General features: G+C 41.7%; 3 protein-coding genes across 4 annotated transcripts; all 3 read right to left on the reverse strand.

Annotated features, from left to right (window-relative positions):
* Window positions 1-1191: 1191 nt before the first annotated feature.
* Window positions 1192-8866, reverse strand: LOC117568034 (protein wech). 2 transcript variants are annotated; one of them, XM_052004056.1, is made up of 6 exons: window positions 8594-8866; window positions 7483-8165; window positions 5003-5387; window positions 3050-4940; window positions 2829-2981; window positions 1192-2763 (listed from the first exon to the last, which is right to left on the reverse strand). In XM_052004056.1, the coding sequence occupies exons 3-6, from the start codon at window positions 5302-5304 to the stop codon at window positions 2593-2595; spliced, it is 2517 nt and encodes an 838-aa protein (XP_051860016.1). In that variant the 5' UTR covers window positions 5305-5387; window positions 7483-8165; window positions 8594-8866; the 3' UTR covers window positions 1192-2592. The 2 variants fall into 2 exon arrangements, with proteins under 2 accessions (XP_051860016.1, XP_034104266.1); XM_034248375.2 differs by lacking the exon at window positions 7483-8165.
* Window positions 8867-9824: 958 nt separating this feature from the next.
* LOC117570473 (uncharacterized) lies at window positions 9825-12414 on the reverse strand. Its single transcript, XM_034252156.2, has 2 exons — window positions 11587-12414; window positions 9825-10946 (listed from the first exon to the last, which is right to left on the reverse strand). Exons 1-2 carry the CDS (start codon window positions 11825-11827, stop codon window positions 10045-10047), a joined length of 1143 nt encoding a protein of 380 aa, XP_034108047.1. The 5' UTR covers window positions 11828-12414; the 3' UTR covers window positions 9825-10044.
* A 1380-nt stretch (window positions 12415-13794) lies between these two features.
* LOC117569857 (mesoderm induction early response protein 1) lies at window positions 13795-16181 on the reverse strand. The gene is made up of 3 exons (XM_034251190.2): window positions 15339-16181; window positions 14666-15273; window positions 13795-14564 (listed from the first exon to the last, which is right to left on the reverse strand). Exons 1-3 carry the CDS (start codon window positions 16048-16050, stop codon window positions 14088-14090), a joined length of 1797 nt encoding a protein of 598 aa, XP_034107081.1. The 5' UTR covers window positions 16051-16181; the 3' UTR covers window positions 13795-14087.
* Window positions 16182-16582: the final 401 nt, after the last annotated feature.

Genomic DNA, 16582 nt, shown 5'->3' on the forward strand with positions numbered 1-16582 from the left:
AGTTGTCAAAAATAAAATACTAAATTATTCGAAACGGAATTTAAAACAAAAACACATATTAAAATGCAATATAGTTGTTGTATATAATATGGCTAAGGTAAAATGTTCTCTTAAACGTTACGATACAGTTTTTCTTGTTTGTCATTTAACTCTAGTTACACATTTTAGTATATACTTGTTGTATATATTCATTAGATTTCTATATATATATATATCTATATGTATATTGAGATATATATATATGTATGTATATATGTTTACTGCATTTACTCTCGTAGAGCAAATTGCATACAATCTGTGTTTAGTTTCATATTTTTGCGCATTTTATGCGTGTTGCTTTATACGTGGAAGGAGTGTTAGCTCAATGCTCAATGCACAATTCTCGTCAAGATTCACAAACTCAATTGTTCTTTCGTTCGTTCGTACGTTCGTTTGATAGGAAACGAATACAAAAATACAGTTACAGATACAGATACAAACACAGAAGAGAGTTTTGAGAGTAAGCAAATGAAGACAATAAGTTTTGGCTAAAATACACTAAAAAAAAATGTATTTCGATATTTTAGGCGCATTTCAAACGCATTGCAACATTTATGTAAGTGTGTGTGTGTCTCTACGTATATATGCGCTTTTCGCATCTACGTTCTACGTCCTACGGTAATCTCGTTAGTCTCGCAGTGCAGTGCGTGTATCTCATAGATACGCGAGTATCTCGCAGATACACGCACTCGCACGCTACACGTTAATTCGGCTAATATATGTAAGTAAGTATATTGTATGTATTGTAGTAAGTATGTATTTTAATTCTTTTCTTCGTTCTTGTTCTAATTATTTTGCTTTTACTTTTGTTTAGTTTGCGAGGAACATGTCACCTAAATATGTATTCAATACGCGCATATTGCTCTGGATTTTTCATATGTTTCGCGACGCTCGAGAATTTATTCAGCTCTCTCTCTCTACTAAATGCTAATGAACACATTCGAGTCAAAAATTATGATAACGTTATGTTTTTCTTTTTCTTTTTGTTTTTACTTTTACTTTTTGCTAATAATTTGCTGTGTACCTGTACGTAATTAATTAATAATACAATTCATAATCATACAATAATAATTAATATAATACAAAATGTAAAGAAATCAATTGTTTCTTGCTCATGTGATGCAACGTATGTATTATGTATGTATGCATGTATATGTATGTATGTATGTATATGTCAGTTAAACTCGGTTTAAGCTATGCCCATATTATGATAATTTGATGTGAATTGTTGTTGTGACTGTTTGTTTTATGTGGCGCTGAGTTATGCATATATTCTTTATATAATAACATATAGAGTATATAGTACATATGTATGTTGTGTTTATGTTAAACTATGTTATTTTAAGTTACGTTACGTTACGTTTATCAATGTCATTGCAATTTTTTTTTTGGCCTCACCATATATGGTGTTTCAGTTGGCTCCACAATTGCCGTTTAGTTAATCAGTCTTCGTTAAAGAGTTCAACCAAAAGTCAGCGGGTTTCATTTATAATTACCATCATCATTTTTGTTTTGTTTTGTGTTTTCATTAATTAATTAATTAATTATACCATTTATACCTTTTACAAAGTTTCATACTCACTTTCTCAGTCTCAATTATAAGAAATTAGTCATAATAAACAATACTAAAAAAAATATATCTATATCAACTTTGACATTACCACAATTAAAATTGGAAAATATATATATCTATATACGTATATGTAACTATAGTTAAAAAAAATAAACTCTAATTGAGTGACTCGTCAAAAATGGAAAACGAATCCAAAACAATCCAACAAATATACAAAAGGAAAAAAGAACAAATAAAACAAAACTTAGTGGTTCTCCTCTGTCTCTCTTTATATATCGTTTTTTCTAGTAGCTCTCCTACCACTTTCAACTTTTAGCTAGCAAACTGCTCTCAGTCTAACTAACAGGTAATAATATTTTCATCTAGTACATACTTTGTGTGTGTGTGTGTGTCTGTTTTGTTTCCTTCCCTTTTTTTCTTTTTTCGTTTTCTTGTATATAAAGTGTTTTGTTTTGTTTTTTTTTTTTTCTCTAGTTTTTCCTCATTTCCTTTTCTTTTTTTTTCTAGGATCTCTAGCCTAAAAATCTACTGAACGCGTTGTCTGTTGTTGGTATTTTGCTTTTGTTTTCTTTTTGTTTTGTTTTTTTGTTAAGTTCTCTAGTTGGTTGGTTGGTTGCTTGTTGCATCTTGTATATTCGCTAAATACATGTATATCTATGCATCTATATACATATCGTATGTATGTATAATTTATGTAAATTACCAAATCGTAACCGTGTTTAATAACTCTTAAGCATTATCGAGGTAATCGTTGTAGCACTTATGCTAAAAATTTTCACTAATTTTAATGCCGTATTTTGTTTTTGTTTTGTTTTGTTTCGTTTCTGTTTTTGTTTTTTGTTTTGGATTCATTTTTTTATGCTAAACATTTTAGCGCTTGTAAATGGTCTAAAAAAAACGTCGTCGTCATCTTCGTCTGTCTCTTTGATCTGGCCTTTTGTGTTTTGTTTTTTTGTGTTTGTTTTGCTTTATAAACTAATTTAGAATACATGCACAAACCGCTTATAAGGGTTAGACCCTTCTTTGGAGTCCGGCGACAGCTCTATGAGGAATACGATGCGTCCATCCGGCATCAATGCCACATCGCAAGTGCGATCCTTTTCATCCAACGTTGGCGGCATTAGCGGATTGATGGATGGACGTACTTCGATCTGCAAATAAAATCAAATTTAAGTTAGCTATTTAAGAGAGAGTTAAGAAAGTGTTGAGCACTTACATCCCACATAAAGTCGAGATTCTGATTAAAGACGAGTATGCGTTGATTCTTTGAATCGGCGACTATAATGCGGCCCTCGTCATCGCAGCACAGACCCGAGGGGCGATTGAACTCATGGAAACCAGATCCCTCATGGCCCTTGACAGACAGAATCTGCAACGAATAAAACAAACATAAATTAGTCGAAAGTTTCCTAGAGCAAAACAAAAAGTCAAACTTACATCATTGATATCGGGATCAATCAGATACAAGCAGTGGTTGTCAAAGTCGGATACAATGATGTTTCCCGTCGGTGTATAGCAGACGCCTCGTGGCGATGCAATGCCCTTCGTTTGGCCATGGTTGTCGAACACAATCTGGCGTATGAAGCGTCCCTCGGAATCGAATTGCTGTATGCGATGATTGCGCGAATCGGTGACCACAATCTGACGACGCGAATTGACAGCCACATCCCAGGGATACTGGAACTGTCCATACTCCTTGCCATAGCTGCCGAATTTGAGGAGAAAGACACCGCTGGCTGTGAAGATCTGCACACGATGATTATCCTTGTCCACGACAATGATGCGATTGTCGACATCAACGCAAATGCCAGCGGGCAAATCGAACTCGCCATTGCCGACGCCCTTGCGACCAAATTTGAACTTGAGCGAACCATCCGGATTGAAGACCTGAACACGATTGTTGCGTCTATCGGAGACTAGCACATGTCCCATCTTATCGACGCACAGGCCCCAGGGGCGGCTCACCTGGCCATCCTCATGACCCTCGGTGGCAAACGACAGCGACAGCGAATTGGAATTGCGCACCTTGACCAGATCCATGCAACCGGGAATCGCTTGAGTGGTGCGTGGCGCACTGAAGTGCAAACCCGGTGAGCTACGCAATCCGTTCAGCTCCCAGTCGAGTGCAGCACTTGACATGCCACAGGCGCTGCCACCACGCGGCTGCATGATGGGCGATGGGATGCGGAAGCTGTTGTCGCGCAGCAGCGGACGTCGCACTGTTGTGGAGGCGACCGTTAAGGGTCCCGTGCTGGCCATGCTAGGCATGGTGAAGCCCATGTCGATGGCGGTGGCTGCTGTGGGTGCGGTGACCACATTGTTGGCCACAATGCCATTGCTGCTGGACACAATGGGCATGTTCTTGTCATCGACCAAAATCACGCCGCCTTGATTGCGAATATCCTGCAGCAGACTGTAGTCGGGTGGCGCAAAGGCAAAGACCTCCTGTTTGGGCTGCAGATCCTTGTAGATGCCCGCAAATTGTTCCATCTGTCGCTGGCCATTTGTCAGTTTCATGGCAATCTCAATTTGATCCATGCTGCAGGCATTGTCCGCCACCTTGCTGAGCATATCCGAGGTCTCCGAGAGACCAGCAAGTGCTGACTTCAAGCCGGCCATTTGATCGTGGAGTATGGCAAGTCGACGCTGACGCAGCTTCTCCACGAAGTCGAGCAGAAAGCGTTCGCGATCCTCGATGGCAATGATGAACTGTCGGAAGGCTTTGCGTATGTTGTCGCTGAGCTCGCTGCAGTTGCGCTCGATGAGCCGAATGAAGGCCAAAGCCTTGTCAATGCTGCTCTTGATGCAACGTGTGCCCACCTGACTGCTCTCGATGGCACCCTCAAGCTTCTCCTTGGAGCCAACCATGAAGTTCTGTATGGACGCATAGCTGTGCTCCTTGTGTTCGTGCAGTGTGCAGAATTGGCAGACGAGTTTGCGGCAATAGTCGCACACGTAGCGCAGCATCTCGTTGTGTATGTCACAGATGAAATTGCTGCTCGGTGGCGTGTGTGCGTTGGCCGAGCTGCCGCCGGTGGGTGAGGCGCCAATGGGCGTGGGCAGTGAGACAATTGAATGGTTCGAGGATAGTGGACTGTTGCGATGCTCGCGCAGGCAATCGTTGCACATGAACTCGTTGCATTCGAGGCAACGTATCGAGGCGCTAACCTCACACCAGCCGCAGCTGATGCTCGAGTTGTTTGAAGATTCCGGTGACATTTTGGGATTGCGCGATGAGCCACTGCCAATGGGGCCAATGCTAAAATCGCCATGTGTATCCAAACCGCCCAGGAAATTGTTGATAAAGAAATCAGTGCGTGGCGGCGAGCTGTAAAATGCATTCAAGATTAATGCGCTGCACTTGTCGTCTACACAAATCATACAACTTACCCATTATTTTGTCCCACATTGGGCATTAGACCGACATTGAGATCCCAGGAGGGAAATGACTCGAGGATGCCGGCGAGGAGGCGTTCGGATGAGTTGCTGGCATTGCTGCTGATGCTGCCACTGCCGCTGCCACCGCCGCTGCCGCCACCATTGATGACGCCAACGTTGACGCTGCCATTGGCACCGACACCGACACCGACAACATTCGATGCAGCATTCACCGCTGCAACATTGGAGGCGCTGGGCGCATTGCTGCTGGCCATTTGTTGCGGAACCGAATTGTTTGACAAGAGTTCCATCATAAGAAGATTGTTGAGATCACGTTTGTTGCAGCAACTTCGTTTGCGGCGTTGTTGCCTTTGGCAGTCAATGAGACACTTTCAAGCTGCAAAATGCGTTAACGATAATTTCACTTCAGTTTCAGTTCAATTGATGACTCAATAATGCAACAAAATGTAAAGTCACTAGGATTGCTCTTTGGGGGCACGTTCGACGTTATTATTATTATTATGCGTATTTCTAACTGCGTTTGGAACGCGTCAAATTGCAGTCGGATATGTGTTGACGAGGGGGGGATGCCGTTTAACCGGGAACGGAACGTGCGCGATTTTCTTTTCTTTTTCTCGTTTTTCGTTGTTTGTTTGACGACGAAGTTGACAGATGCCGAGTGAGAAGCTAACTAAATCGCCCAGACTCACTGCTGTGCATTAAGTAGTCCAAATTGCTCATGGCGTCGTCTCAAAGTGCAGCAAAAGGACTCGAGTGTGTGTATGTGCGTATGTATTTGAGTGTATGAGTGCAGCTGCATGCAACGTAGGTAGGCAAAGAAAATGGCTTTGGGAAATTCGACGATGCGCCATTGTTATTACTAAGATCCCTTAAGCAAAAAAGCAAGCGACCCGAATTTGAATCCGGATACCTAGCAGATGTCTTGGCAGGTCAGAATTTTCTTTCTATATTTCTATTTCTATCTCCTTCTCCCTCTTCTTATTTGTAATTCTTTTGTTGGAATAACCTCGCAAGAAATCTTGGAATTTGGCACGCCAGAGCTAAGGATTTAAATTTATGACAGTGTTTTTCTTGCCATTGTTGCCACAATTCCGTTTAGTTTTCTAAAGAAAATGGCGGCGTTTTGGGCGCGCAATTTATCGATAAATATTATTCAGAAACGTCGTAGTATTCGTATTACCTAAAATCCGTCTCTTTGGCGGCTGTACCTTTCTGCTTTCTCCTTTCTTTTTCGAGGCAGCGACGAGTGTGACCCACAAAAGTGGAATGCGTATTTTCGAAAATTCACTATTTATAGGACATGGCTAGATAACACGTTCAAAACCACCCCCATAATGTCCCCAACCGCTCGATGCGTCAAGTTCTAGCTGTTTCCGTGTAACAAAAAAAAACTGGTTGTTGTTTGGTTGCCATCTTCAAGATGGAGCACGACATACGCCCAAAACGCCCGACCGACTTTCATCCCCTCTCACAACAATAACAACAACAACAACAAGGATAACAATGACTACGTCGACAGCAACAACAATAACAACAAAAGGCAGACAGTAGATTTCAAAAAACGCTAGTCTACACTCAAAGAAAAAGGTTAGAAACTTGTTTTTGTCATTTTTCTCATTTGACTTTTGAATAGAATAGAAATTACAAGCTAATTAGAACTAAAATTATGCTTTGTGTACTATTTGTGTTTTAGTGTTTTTTCTGGGGTAGACTAGATAATCATCTGCTAATTGTAATCCAATTTTCAAAACGTAAATAATGCTTTTAAGGGAAGTTTCTAAGCATATCATTCTTGCGTATCTCTTTGACTCTCTTTCTCAGCCGGCAGCAGAAAATACACATGTACGTGTGTACACACACAGACACACATCATGCAACGCCCCACCAAGGATGATGCACTTCTCGAATCTAGATTTTGGGCCGTGTAGACACCGAGCAAGCGAACGAGCAGAGAAACTACCCTTGTCACCCTTGAACATTTCCATTGAAACAGTCTGTCTCAAAACATGAACAACAACAACAACAAAACACGTACCAAGAAGTTAAAGTCCTTTTTGCATTTGTATACACACTCACACACACACACACAGATTGTGAAAGTGCCCGCGTGTGTGTGTGTGTGTGGAGTACGTGCAAAGCAACAACGCAAAAGCGGCAAGGGATGAGGGTTGTATTTATACAAGTTTCTATGTGGGGTATCGTTGTCATTGTGTGCGTGCGTGAGCGTATCCGTGTCTGTGCGTGTGTGAGTGTATACGATATGCGATACATACAAACAGGCGCATCAACGGTACAATGAAATCTCGATATAATTGCAAAATCTCGCCATTTGTCGCACAATCAATAATATTGTTGTTAAACTTGGGTTAATCAGAGTGTTTTAATTTTTTTTTTTTTTTTGGTTAATGAATTGCCTGTTGACGACGTCGTTGATGATGATTACATACAGAGAGATGATGATGATTACACACCTTTTTTAGCAGCCTCATGCAAGCCGCACGCAACTGCACACTTTCAATGAAATGATGTTTAAAGTGGCGTTGCCTTTTGCTGAAAATATCGTTGTCGATTCCGTTCTTGCTTGTATTTTTTTTATTGTTTATCTTTTAAAGTTTATATAGTTTCTTGTAAATACACACAATCACACACATACATATTCATTCATGGATTTTACGAATTTAGTTTTAGTTGTTTGTTCTTCTCGTATTGTTTGATTATTTTTGTGAATACAAAATTTATTGATTTACGAGTTGAGTTGATGATGATTTTCGTTTTGGCTGTTTTTCTTTATTATTTTTATGTTTTATTTATTTGGTGCGTTTCGAAAATGCGAGATTCTTGTGTTGTGTACCAAGAAGGCAAGACCGAGGAGAGATCTCTTCATGCGTAATTCGTTTGTGGCCCGTTGCGACTCCGACATTCGTGTATTCCTTTTCCCGACTAAAAGATACATTCGACTAAAAACACAACATAATAATCATGCCTCCTCGTCTCTGTAAATGTGTGTGTGAGTGTGTGCGGTATGTTTGTATGTGTGTTTGTGTATGAGTGTTGCTTCTTGCTCTGTTGTTTTTGTCGCTGCTGCGCTAGTGTTGTTGTTGTTGTTGTTATTGCTGTTCTTGTTATTGCTGCGCTTGCTCATCATCTATGGTAGCTAAACAAAAAAAATAAAATAAAACCAAATGTATCTCACACAGTCAGTTTTTGATTTTGGTGTTTGCGTGCGCGCGCGCTCCAAAATGTTGCTCGTGCTTGTCGCTCTTTCGATTTTTGCCGTGCTTCTTTCCGTTGCTCTCACTGCCGCTCGTTCGCTCACCGTCCCTCTCTTTCACTCTCGCGCTCGCTCGCTCTCTCGCTCTATCACTCTTTTCTCCCTCCCGTACTTTTGCGTGTATGTGTATTGTTCACATACATGGACACATTTAACATTAATACATGCATACATACGCTTGTATGTGTGCGCTTGTTTTATCTTCTATTTATTTTCACTTATGCGGCGCAAGAAATGCAATCAAAACTCGCCCCATTACCAATAATATTATGCACTTTTCTTTTCGCTTTTTGTTAAAATTATAAACATACTTTTTTTGATCAATGTTGTTAAAAACTTGGCGGCGTTCGTTCCTCTTCTCCTCTCTATTTTTGACGTGTGCGTGTGTGTGTTGTGATTTGAACAACGGTCATGTTTGCTAGCTGGTGCGGTGCGTTGTTTTGTTTAGTTCTCAAATAATTTTGACCCACTTCTTCTGCGCTTAGTGGCTTGTTTCGTTTCGTTTTGGGGGACTAGGGCTCCTTTTGCACTCTCGAAATAATCCAACCTTCACGCACGCATTTAAACATGAAACTGGATGCATGTTCATGCGCCGACAACGCTTCTGCTGCCCCTTTGGCGTGTTGTTTTTTTGTTGTGCACACCCTTCTTAAGAGGCGACCATATGACACTATGTCATGCCCAATGAGAACAAGTCTTCTTAACCTCGAAATCACTTGATGGAATGACAATAATTGAATATTATTAAAAACATTTTGTATATCATAGTTTATTAAAATATAAATATTTCTTTATTAATCTATTAATTAATTTCAAACCTAACATATTTGAAAAATATAATCAGCAATATTAATTTTAAAAAGCCGACTAGTTATACAAAATAAAAATAATAATAATTTATCTTAATTTTAATATGTGTACATTGCTTTTAATATATTTATTATATGTTTGTATTCGAAAGCATTAAAGAAAAGCCACTTAAGCTACAAGTACTCTTTTATAATAAGCAACAATGACGATTCAAATATTTTACACCTCAGTAAAGAGCATTCAACGGTCGCATTGAGAGTGAACAAAACGTGAGCACACAAAGAGAACGAAAGCGAAAGAGCGCAAAAGAGAGCGAGCACATTAACGGCGCATGTGGCGGTGGCGCGAAAATATGGCCGGTGGTGGCGCGCATTTGTTTTTGTTGTTCTGCTTGTTGTTGTTTCTCTGGCCCGTTTGTGGTTGTAGTTGTTGTGTTGTCGCTTGCCAGAAACAACACCCTTAAGGAACTTGTTTTCATCTCGTGCCTTGGCGATTGCACTGACAGAAAAATGTTGTGCTCGCTGGCTTGAAAATTCAATTTAAACGGTCGAGCGATCGTCCGATCCGTCCGTGGCCAATTCGTCTTTGCCCTTGTTGTTGGCCAGGCGAATCATCAACGACACACTACATGGCATTGCGGATGAAGAGAAGAGCGAAGAGGGGCAGGTAAGAAGCAGGTGCTTAACATTTAACAGGTAAACGCAAGACAGACGTCCTTTCGACAAAACATCATTATGCTACGTAGATTTTTCTGTATTTTTGTTACTGCTAGAAAACTGATTACATTCTATGTACATATCTACTATGTATGTGTGTGTGTGTGAGAGAGCGAACGTGTGAGAGTGTGTGTGTCTTCTTTTTGTCAGTCATTTTGTTGAAGATTTTAATACTGTAAGCTAAGCTTAAAATGTACCATAAAATTATGTTCAACGTTGCGCCGCCGACTTGGCTGTCAGCCAAATTCCAACTCCTCGATTAGCACATTTTGGAGCTTTTGACGCACGCGTAGCTTGCGACGCTCGTCGAGACGCTGGAGGAATGGCATTAGGCTCAACAGGAACATGCGATCCGCGTCATCGGCCGCGTCAGCGATGCTCGATGCCTCAGTGTTTGTGGCAGCATCCATGCTGATGTACTTGAAAGGCAAATCGGATGTAGGGTGTTGCGATTGCAACTGCAACTGAGGTGGCTTCGTATCGGGTTCACTTTTGAGGCTGCTGTCATTGGATTTGCTTGGTTTGCTTTTGCTTATGGGCAACGCCATTTCCTCGTCATCGTCCAGCACTTCTATAGTAAAGAGACTGGGATCTGGTGTGCAACTGTCGCTATGCTGTTTATGCTGATTGTTGCCATCCTCATCAATCTCTGAGGCAGCATCCTCATCAAAGTCATCGTCGTTCAGTTCTTCGCTATTCACATCACCATTGCTGGCTTCCAGTTTAACACGTTTGTTGCGAGATGGCTTGCAATCACGATCCTCGAAGAACGAACTGATGTCCGAGAAACTCGGTTGATGCAACTCTGAGTCGTAGCTGTCGCTCAGCTCACAAATGGGTTCGGTGGCCACCATGGGCTCAAATTTCATGCCCCCATGATCCAGTATCAGATTGTTGTTCTCTGTCCAATGGGAAATTGGCGGTGTTGCACGTTTCTTGTGGTTGTTGCTACCACCACCACCACCACCACCCCGAGTGCGTGACTGTCGAAGGATATTCTCATGCACAGCATGCTCCATAAATCGCATGTCGTTGTAGAAGCGCCATGAGGAGGGCGATTCATTCGACAGATTGTTGCGTATGTACACCTTGCGAAAATTGTCCCGCAGATGTCCCCATTTGACCCGGCAAACGTCAGCTGCACGTCAACGAAAAGGAGAGAAGAGAATGTATGATCATTTATATGTATGTGTGTGTGAGTGTGTGTCGTTGTGTATGTGTGTATAGTGACTGTGAGCGGCAACAAGAAAAACCGCAATACGTAATGCAAGCACAAACAAATACGGTGATTACTCGTTATGGTGCACACTGCACGCATAAGATCAACTGATCATGTTAGCAATAAAAAAGAAATAAATACGTCAAGTATATGTATATACATATATATTTGTAGTACTATATCTGATTGAAGTAAGTATGTATGTACATATATATAAACTTTTTTAATATTCTTTTATTTCTAAATAAAATATAAATAAAAGTTATCTTAATTATTATTAAATATATGAATATGTACATATATACATATTTACATACATTCTACATTTACATTTTATTGCCGCTCTTGCATAACTATGCAGCGGCACCTGTTCGCCATTTTATTTGTTTGTGCTATTCTTGCAAAAGTTTGTTTGCAGTAACGGCAACATTTCGCCATCTTGTACACAAATTATCAGTACACAGACAAAAGCTCATTGGTATACGTGTATGTATGTATTGTAGGAATATAACAATCAGAGTTTTAGAGTTGTTAGCTCGATCTTTCGTTTGTTACTCACCTGGCAAATTAACATCCTTGCCGACGTCAAACCAAATTGGCGTAATATCGCTACGCTTTTGGCCGCTCGCATTGTTTCGCAACCAGAGCACTGGGCGACGCGAGACGGCCGCAATGAGACGCTTGACTGTCTCAACTGGCAGCTTGGCGGTGTTGGTAAACGTAAAGGAGGCGGACGGGAGCGGCGGCGAAGCCGTTAATGATGATGACGCATTGTAAGCCAGATCCATGCTGCTACTCATGATGTTCACTTTATTATTGTTGATGTTGGTTGGTGATAGGTCCGACTCGCGCAGCTCAAGCGCTACACCAAGACTAAAACAGAGAGCGGCAAGAGCAACAGCAGAAAAAACAAACTACGGGCACGCCACGCCGACCACGACGAGACGAGACATCGAGACACTGCTTTTGCTTGCTGTACGGGCAACAACGACGACAACCAGTTTACGTGCCTTTTGGCTGCGGCTTCTCACCAAGACCAAGACGAAGGCAAGGCGAAGGCGAAGGCGCAATGGAAATGCTCAAGACTGAGAGTAAGAGAGAGGAGTATTTGTGTCTGTGTGTATGTGAGCCGACGTGCTAGGGCGAGAGAGAAAGAGATCAAAAGGCAGGCAGCACAGGGCTCAAAAAAAAAAAAACAGCAGACAGGCTTCACTTTGCTTTGCTTTGCGTTGTAGTTGATGGTGAAGAACACAACACCGGCCGACGACGCTCTTCAGAAACTGGCAACGACGGCAGCGAGGCGACAACTACTATCCGGATGTTAAGCTTCCGCTGGCGTCGTGGGCTGGCCGAATGTCGCCGCTGTCTCGTGTTCGCTTTACGGTTGTTAACTCGCTTTCTGCGGTTTCGGCCCGTGACGAATCGCAAGTACGCTGCATTACAGTGGAGCACTATGCCAAGTTTTTAGTGCTGGATTGCTCTAAAGCTACAAAGCTGTTGTACACATTAAAATTTAAAACAATTTTCCAATTCATAATGAAAAAATTATAGCAAAAGATCTATAACATAATATCATCATATTAATTCACTAGTACCTATATATTAGTTATTTAAATTTATTACAAATAAAGTAAAATTAAAAAATTAAATGCAACATTTCAACATTGAAAATAATTACAATTCATTTATTTGTTTTGTATTACTATAAAAATGTGATTAATTACTCATAATCATACAAATGAGATTCTGAAAAATCACCAACTTGGATCAAATAATAAGTCTTCCACTGTAAGAATATTCGTATGAATTTACTGTATACATATGTACATAAGTATACGTTATATTGTCTGTGTTTATTTATGTAATCAAAATCAGCAGGTGTTGCTATTTGTTGTTGTTGTTGGCATCTATAGCAAAGGTCCTAGCGCTTAGAAGAAGAAGAAGCAAAGAGTGGAGTGCACATCACAGGCCACAACACAAATATGCTGCACTACGCTGAGGATTGTAGCGTGCTCTTTGTTGCGCTTTGTTTATTTTTAACAAAACTGGATTTTCACTACGGTCCGCTGGCTGGACGGACGGACGGCTGGATGGTGGAGCCCATGGAACGTGAACGTAAAATGTTCACGCTACGTCAGTGAAGCTTGCGGAAAAAAAGAGAGAAGAGGCTATACACACATGTGCACGATAGATACACAGGCACGCACACATAGAGAGCATTACGAGCGTAAGCACAAAATCCAAGCCCCAAAGCACAAAACTTCATTTTGCACGATCGTCAGTCGGTCGATCGCCGGTTTTGCCATTCGCCTGGCTGCTTCTACTATCTCCAATAAGTGTTCTCTATGCTCGTGTGTACGTGCCTGTGGCTTCGTACGTACACACAGACAGAGACACACATGCTCACTCTGACAAAGCTATCTCTGTGTGTTTGCGAAAATGCAAGCAAAGCGAATACGAGAATTGGCTACTTGGAATTTCTTGACAAGGGGAGGAGGTAGTTATTTTATATGTAGCTGGCAACGTTGTGCACATTGCTGAGCTGACATTTGATCCTTGAAATTGAAGGAAGAAACAAGAGGAATAAATGTGATAAACAATCAACTCAACAATTATTCACGTAAAATGCTTTTGTAATAAATCCAGCTTGAATTAAATATCCTCAAACCAACACACTTTTTTTTCCTTACGTTTTTAAATAAGCTTTTGATCGAAGCTTTTGCACCTGCAAAGGACTTCCATTTCGATTAATAGAGTTGCGATTTCGTTTCGATAATTGCGAGTTGGTATTTGATGCATTAGAGAATCGACAATTATATTTATATATTATCTGTATGCTACACATGTAATGAATGTTGGATTTCGTTTTCAACCTAATAGTAATTAATGCAAAATGCCATCCATGATGTCCACAGCTGCCACCATCGTTTGTTGAGTCGAAAGCGCCTGCGCATTTTGGCTCAATTGCTGTGTGTGTTATTATCGAACCGATTTTATCGATGCCCCACTGGTTGAGAACATTGTATGCATCCCATGACTGTGGTCCCCAATAACAATGATTCAGCTTAAACTATCGATCGTTACATTTTCAGCGTCCTGCTCATTATCCTCGTTTTCCAGAGCAAAGGATGCGCCGCGTTTGCGACTAGTAGCGGATGCATTTCCTCCTCCTCCACCGCTTCCACCGCCAGCTTGGCTGCCCGTCATAATCGAGTAGTTTTTCGTTGTGGATTTGCGTGCAACTGTTGCTGCAGCCTCTTTGTCCAGTGCGGAGGCTTCGTTGTTGACATTCGCATTGCTATGACCATTACTGCTGCTGCAGCTGCTCGCTTGAGACGAGCAACTGCCATTCCCATTGCCATTGCCAACACCTGCTGCCGTTGCAACATTGCTGGTAAGGTTGCCATTGCCACCTTCGTTAAGGAACACATCCATATGATCGATGGTATCGTTAAGGGCAAAGCTTTGATCGCGACGTTCGCTCTTCTTCCACAGGTAATAGAACTGTACAAGTTCGCGCATGGTTCTTGTGCGCACCTGAAACGATCAGGATACAGGATTTGTTGTTGTTTTGTTTAGAAGTCGCTGTCGCCAGTGCTTGTTGCTGTTTGTGGCGACGACAGCGTCACGGCCTTTACCTGATTCTGCCGGATCTGATAGAAGTCCTTGCCAAACTTATGAATGCCCTCCTCGAATTTCTGGCATTCCTCCTCCGACCAGCTACTCATCGTATCGCTCAGTGGCAGGACATTTAAGCGCTTTCGGCGCAGCGCCTCCTTGAAGTCGTAACCGCATTGCACCAGTAGATGCAACGCTTGCTCATTATCCTTGACCACCGATTCCGAGTCCAAGTTAGCTGTAGTTGGATTCGCTGTTGCAACTGTGGCAGGCGTTGCTATTGAGGCTGCGTCTTCTGCGATAGCTGTAGTGTTCTCTTCGCCCTCGGTCATGTCAGCAACGGCAACAGCAGCTTCATCTGTTGATGATGTGGTTAGTGCACGAGTCTCCTGGATCTTGGCGAGATAATCCTCGACCTCACGCTCAGTCACTTGACTGGGCTCCCAGATGAGTTGATCCTCGTTTTCGTACGGCAATATGTCGCCATACTGTGAAAGTCCTTCGGGAATATCAGCCTGATAGTCGGGCCCAACCATAATGATCTTTCTCGCATCATCCGACTCCGTGTCACTTTCATCCTCTTCCTCCTCCTCCTCGACTTCATCGAAGAGCGTTTGCAGCGGTGTAACTAAAAGCAATGTTCAATATTTTGGCTTATTGTGAAATACATTTAAGTATATACAATTAACTTACAACTTTTTAGATCTTCCATGGCGTGCAGTGTTTGCTGTGCACTGTTGGCAAAGGTTTCACCCGGATACAAATCCAACAAATGCGAACGATGCTTTTTACTGACTTCTGGCGGCAAAACACCTTGTGCTTCATGGTGTCCAGCGTCAACATCATTGCATGATTCCGCTGGCAACGTTGTGCAATCGTCTGCAGTCATCGTATCATCATCTGTTTGAACAACAGAGCTGCCAGCCTCTTGGCCAGTTGCAGTAGTTATTGGATCATTGGAGACCTCGTCAGCGCCTGTTGACGTTTGCGCATTAGCAGCCGAGTCCGTTTCCTGATGCTGACGTTTTGTGGCACGTCGTCGCCTCGAACTGCCGCTGGAACGCTTAAAGCTGCTGGTTGCGACCGGCGATGTGGTTGGCATACTACTGTACTTGGCCAGCAGTTCTTCGATGGGCATTTCGCTCTCTTCGCGCAGCGTGGCGATCTCATCTTCGGGATTATGTGCCTCTTGGTCGGCGAGTGCTTCCTCTTCATTTAATGTAGCCTCGTCGTCAAAGTCATTTACCATCATATCAATAGTTGGCTCAAATGTGGTGTCTGCCACCGATGAGGAGGGCGACATTGGAGGAGGCTGCACGCTGCTGCTGTCCGAGGTGAAGCTCATTGCTGGCGATTTGCGGCGCTCGCGCTTCGTTGGCGTTATTGTTAATTCGCGTCCCGCCATTGCAAGAGTTGCTGGCTTGTTTGTTTGCCCTCCTCAAATTGTCAACGATTCAGCGTGACCGTACGATGATATTACGAATATGCTGGTCGCTTCTAAACAGAAAATGTATACAATATATGCAGTATTCCAGCTTACTGAGCATACACGGTTGCTTTTCAAATTCACTATCGAAAAGACTCTGTTATAAACGAGTTGTCAGTCCTTTTTTTAAATACTGCAAAACTACAAAAAAAGTATATAGTACAAAAAGACTACAAAAAGTATATAGTGGATTGTATATTTCTATTTCTGGCGGTTATTTAATTAATCAGGGAGCTTTTTTTTTTTAATAATTATTGATATAGTTGTTTCTATATATTAAAAAATATTTGTAAGTTTATTTGTTGTAATAAAATATGTGAAGATATTTATAATTCGCTTCCAATAATATTATGTGGTTAGAAAAATATGCAGCAAAATATGCCAAACGAATATATTTAAAAAATTTTAATAATTATTTTAAATTTATTTATCTGCCCAAACGTTTATTCTT

Source organism: Drosophila albomicans, chromosome 3, assembly GCF_009650485.2.
Source record: "Drosophila albomicans strain 15112-1751.03 chromosome 3, ASM965048v2, whole genome shotgun sequence".
Classification (NCBI taxonomy): domain Eukaryota; kingdom Metazoa; phylum Arthropoda; class Insecta; order Diptera; family Drosophilidae; genus Drosophila; species Drosophila albomicans.

Excerpts from the sequence above, each read along its gene's own strand:
- LOC117568034 (XM_034248375.2), bottom strand. The coding sequence starts at position 5,304 with ATGATGGAACTCTTGTCAAACAATTCGGTTCCGCAACAAATGGCCAGC. Across the intron at positions 4,941-5,002 it reads AATGTGGGACAAAATAATGG|CTCGCCGCCACGCACTGATT; the intron begins GTAAGTTGTATG and ends TGCATTTTACAG. Across the intron at positions 2,764-2,828 it reads ATCTCGACTTTATGTGGGAT|ATCGAAGTACGTCCATCCAT; the intron begins GTAAGTGCTCAA and ends TTTTATTTGCAG.
- LOC117570473 (XM_034252156.2), bottom strand. The coding sequence starts at position 11,827 with ATGAGTAGCAGCATGGATCTGGCTTACAATGCGTCATCATCATTAACG. Across the intron at positions 10,947-11,586 it reads CAAGGATGTTAATTTGCCAG|CTGACGTTTGCCGGGTCAAA; the intron begins GTGAGTAACAAA and ends GTTGACGTGCAG.
- LOC117569857 (XM_034251190.2), bottom strand. The coding sequence starts at position 16,050 with ATGGCGGGACGCGAATTAACAATAACGCCAACGAAGCGCGAGCGCCGC. Across the intron at positions 15,274-15,338 it reads CATGGAAGATCTAAAAAGTT|TTACACCGCTGCAAACGCTC; the intron begins GTAAGTTAATTG and ends CATTGCTTTTAG. Across the intron at positions 14,565-14,665 it reads ATCAGATCCGGCAGAATCAG|GTGCGCACAAGAACCATGCG; the intron begins GTAAAGGCCGTG and ends TGATCGTTTCAG.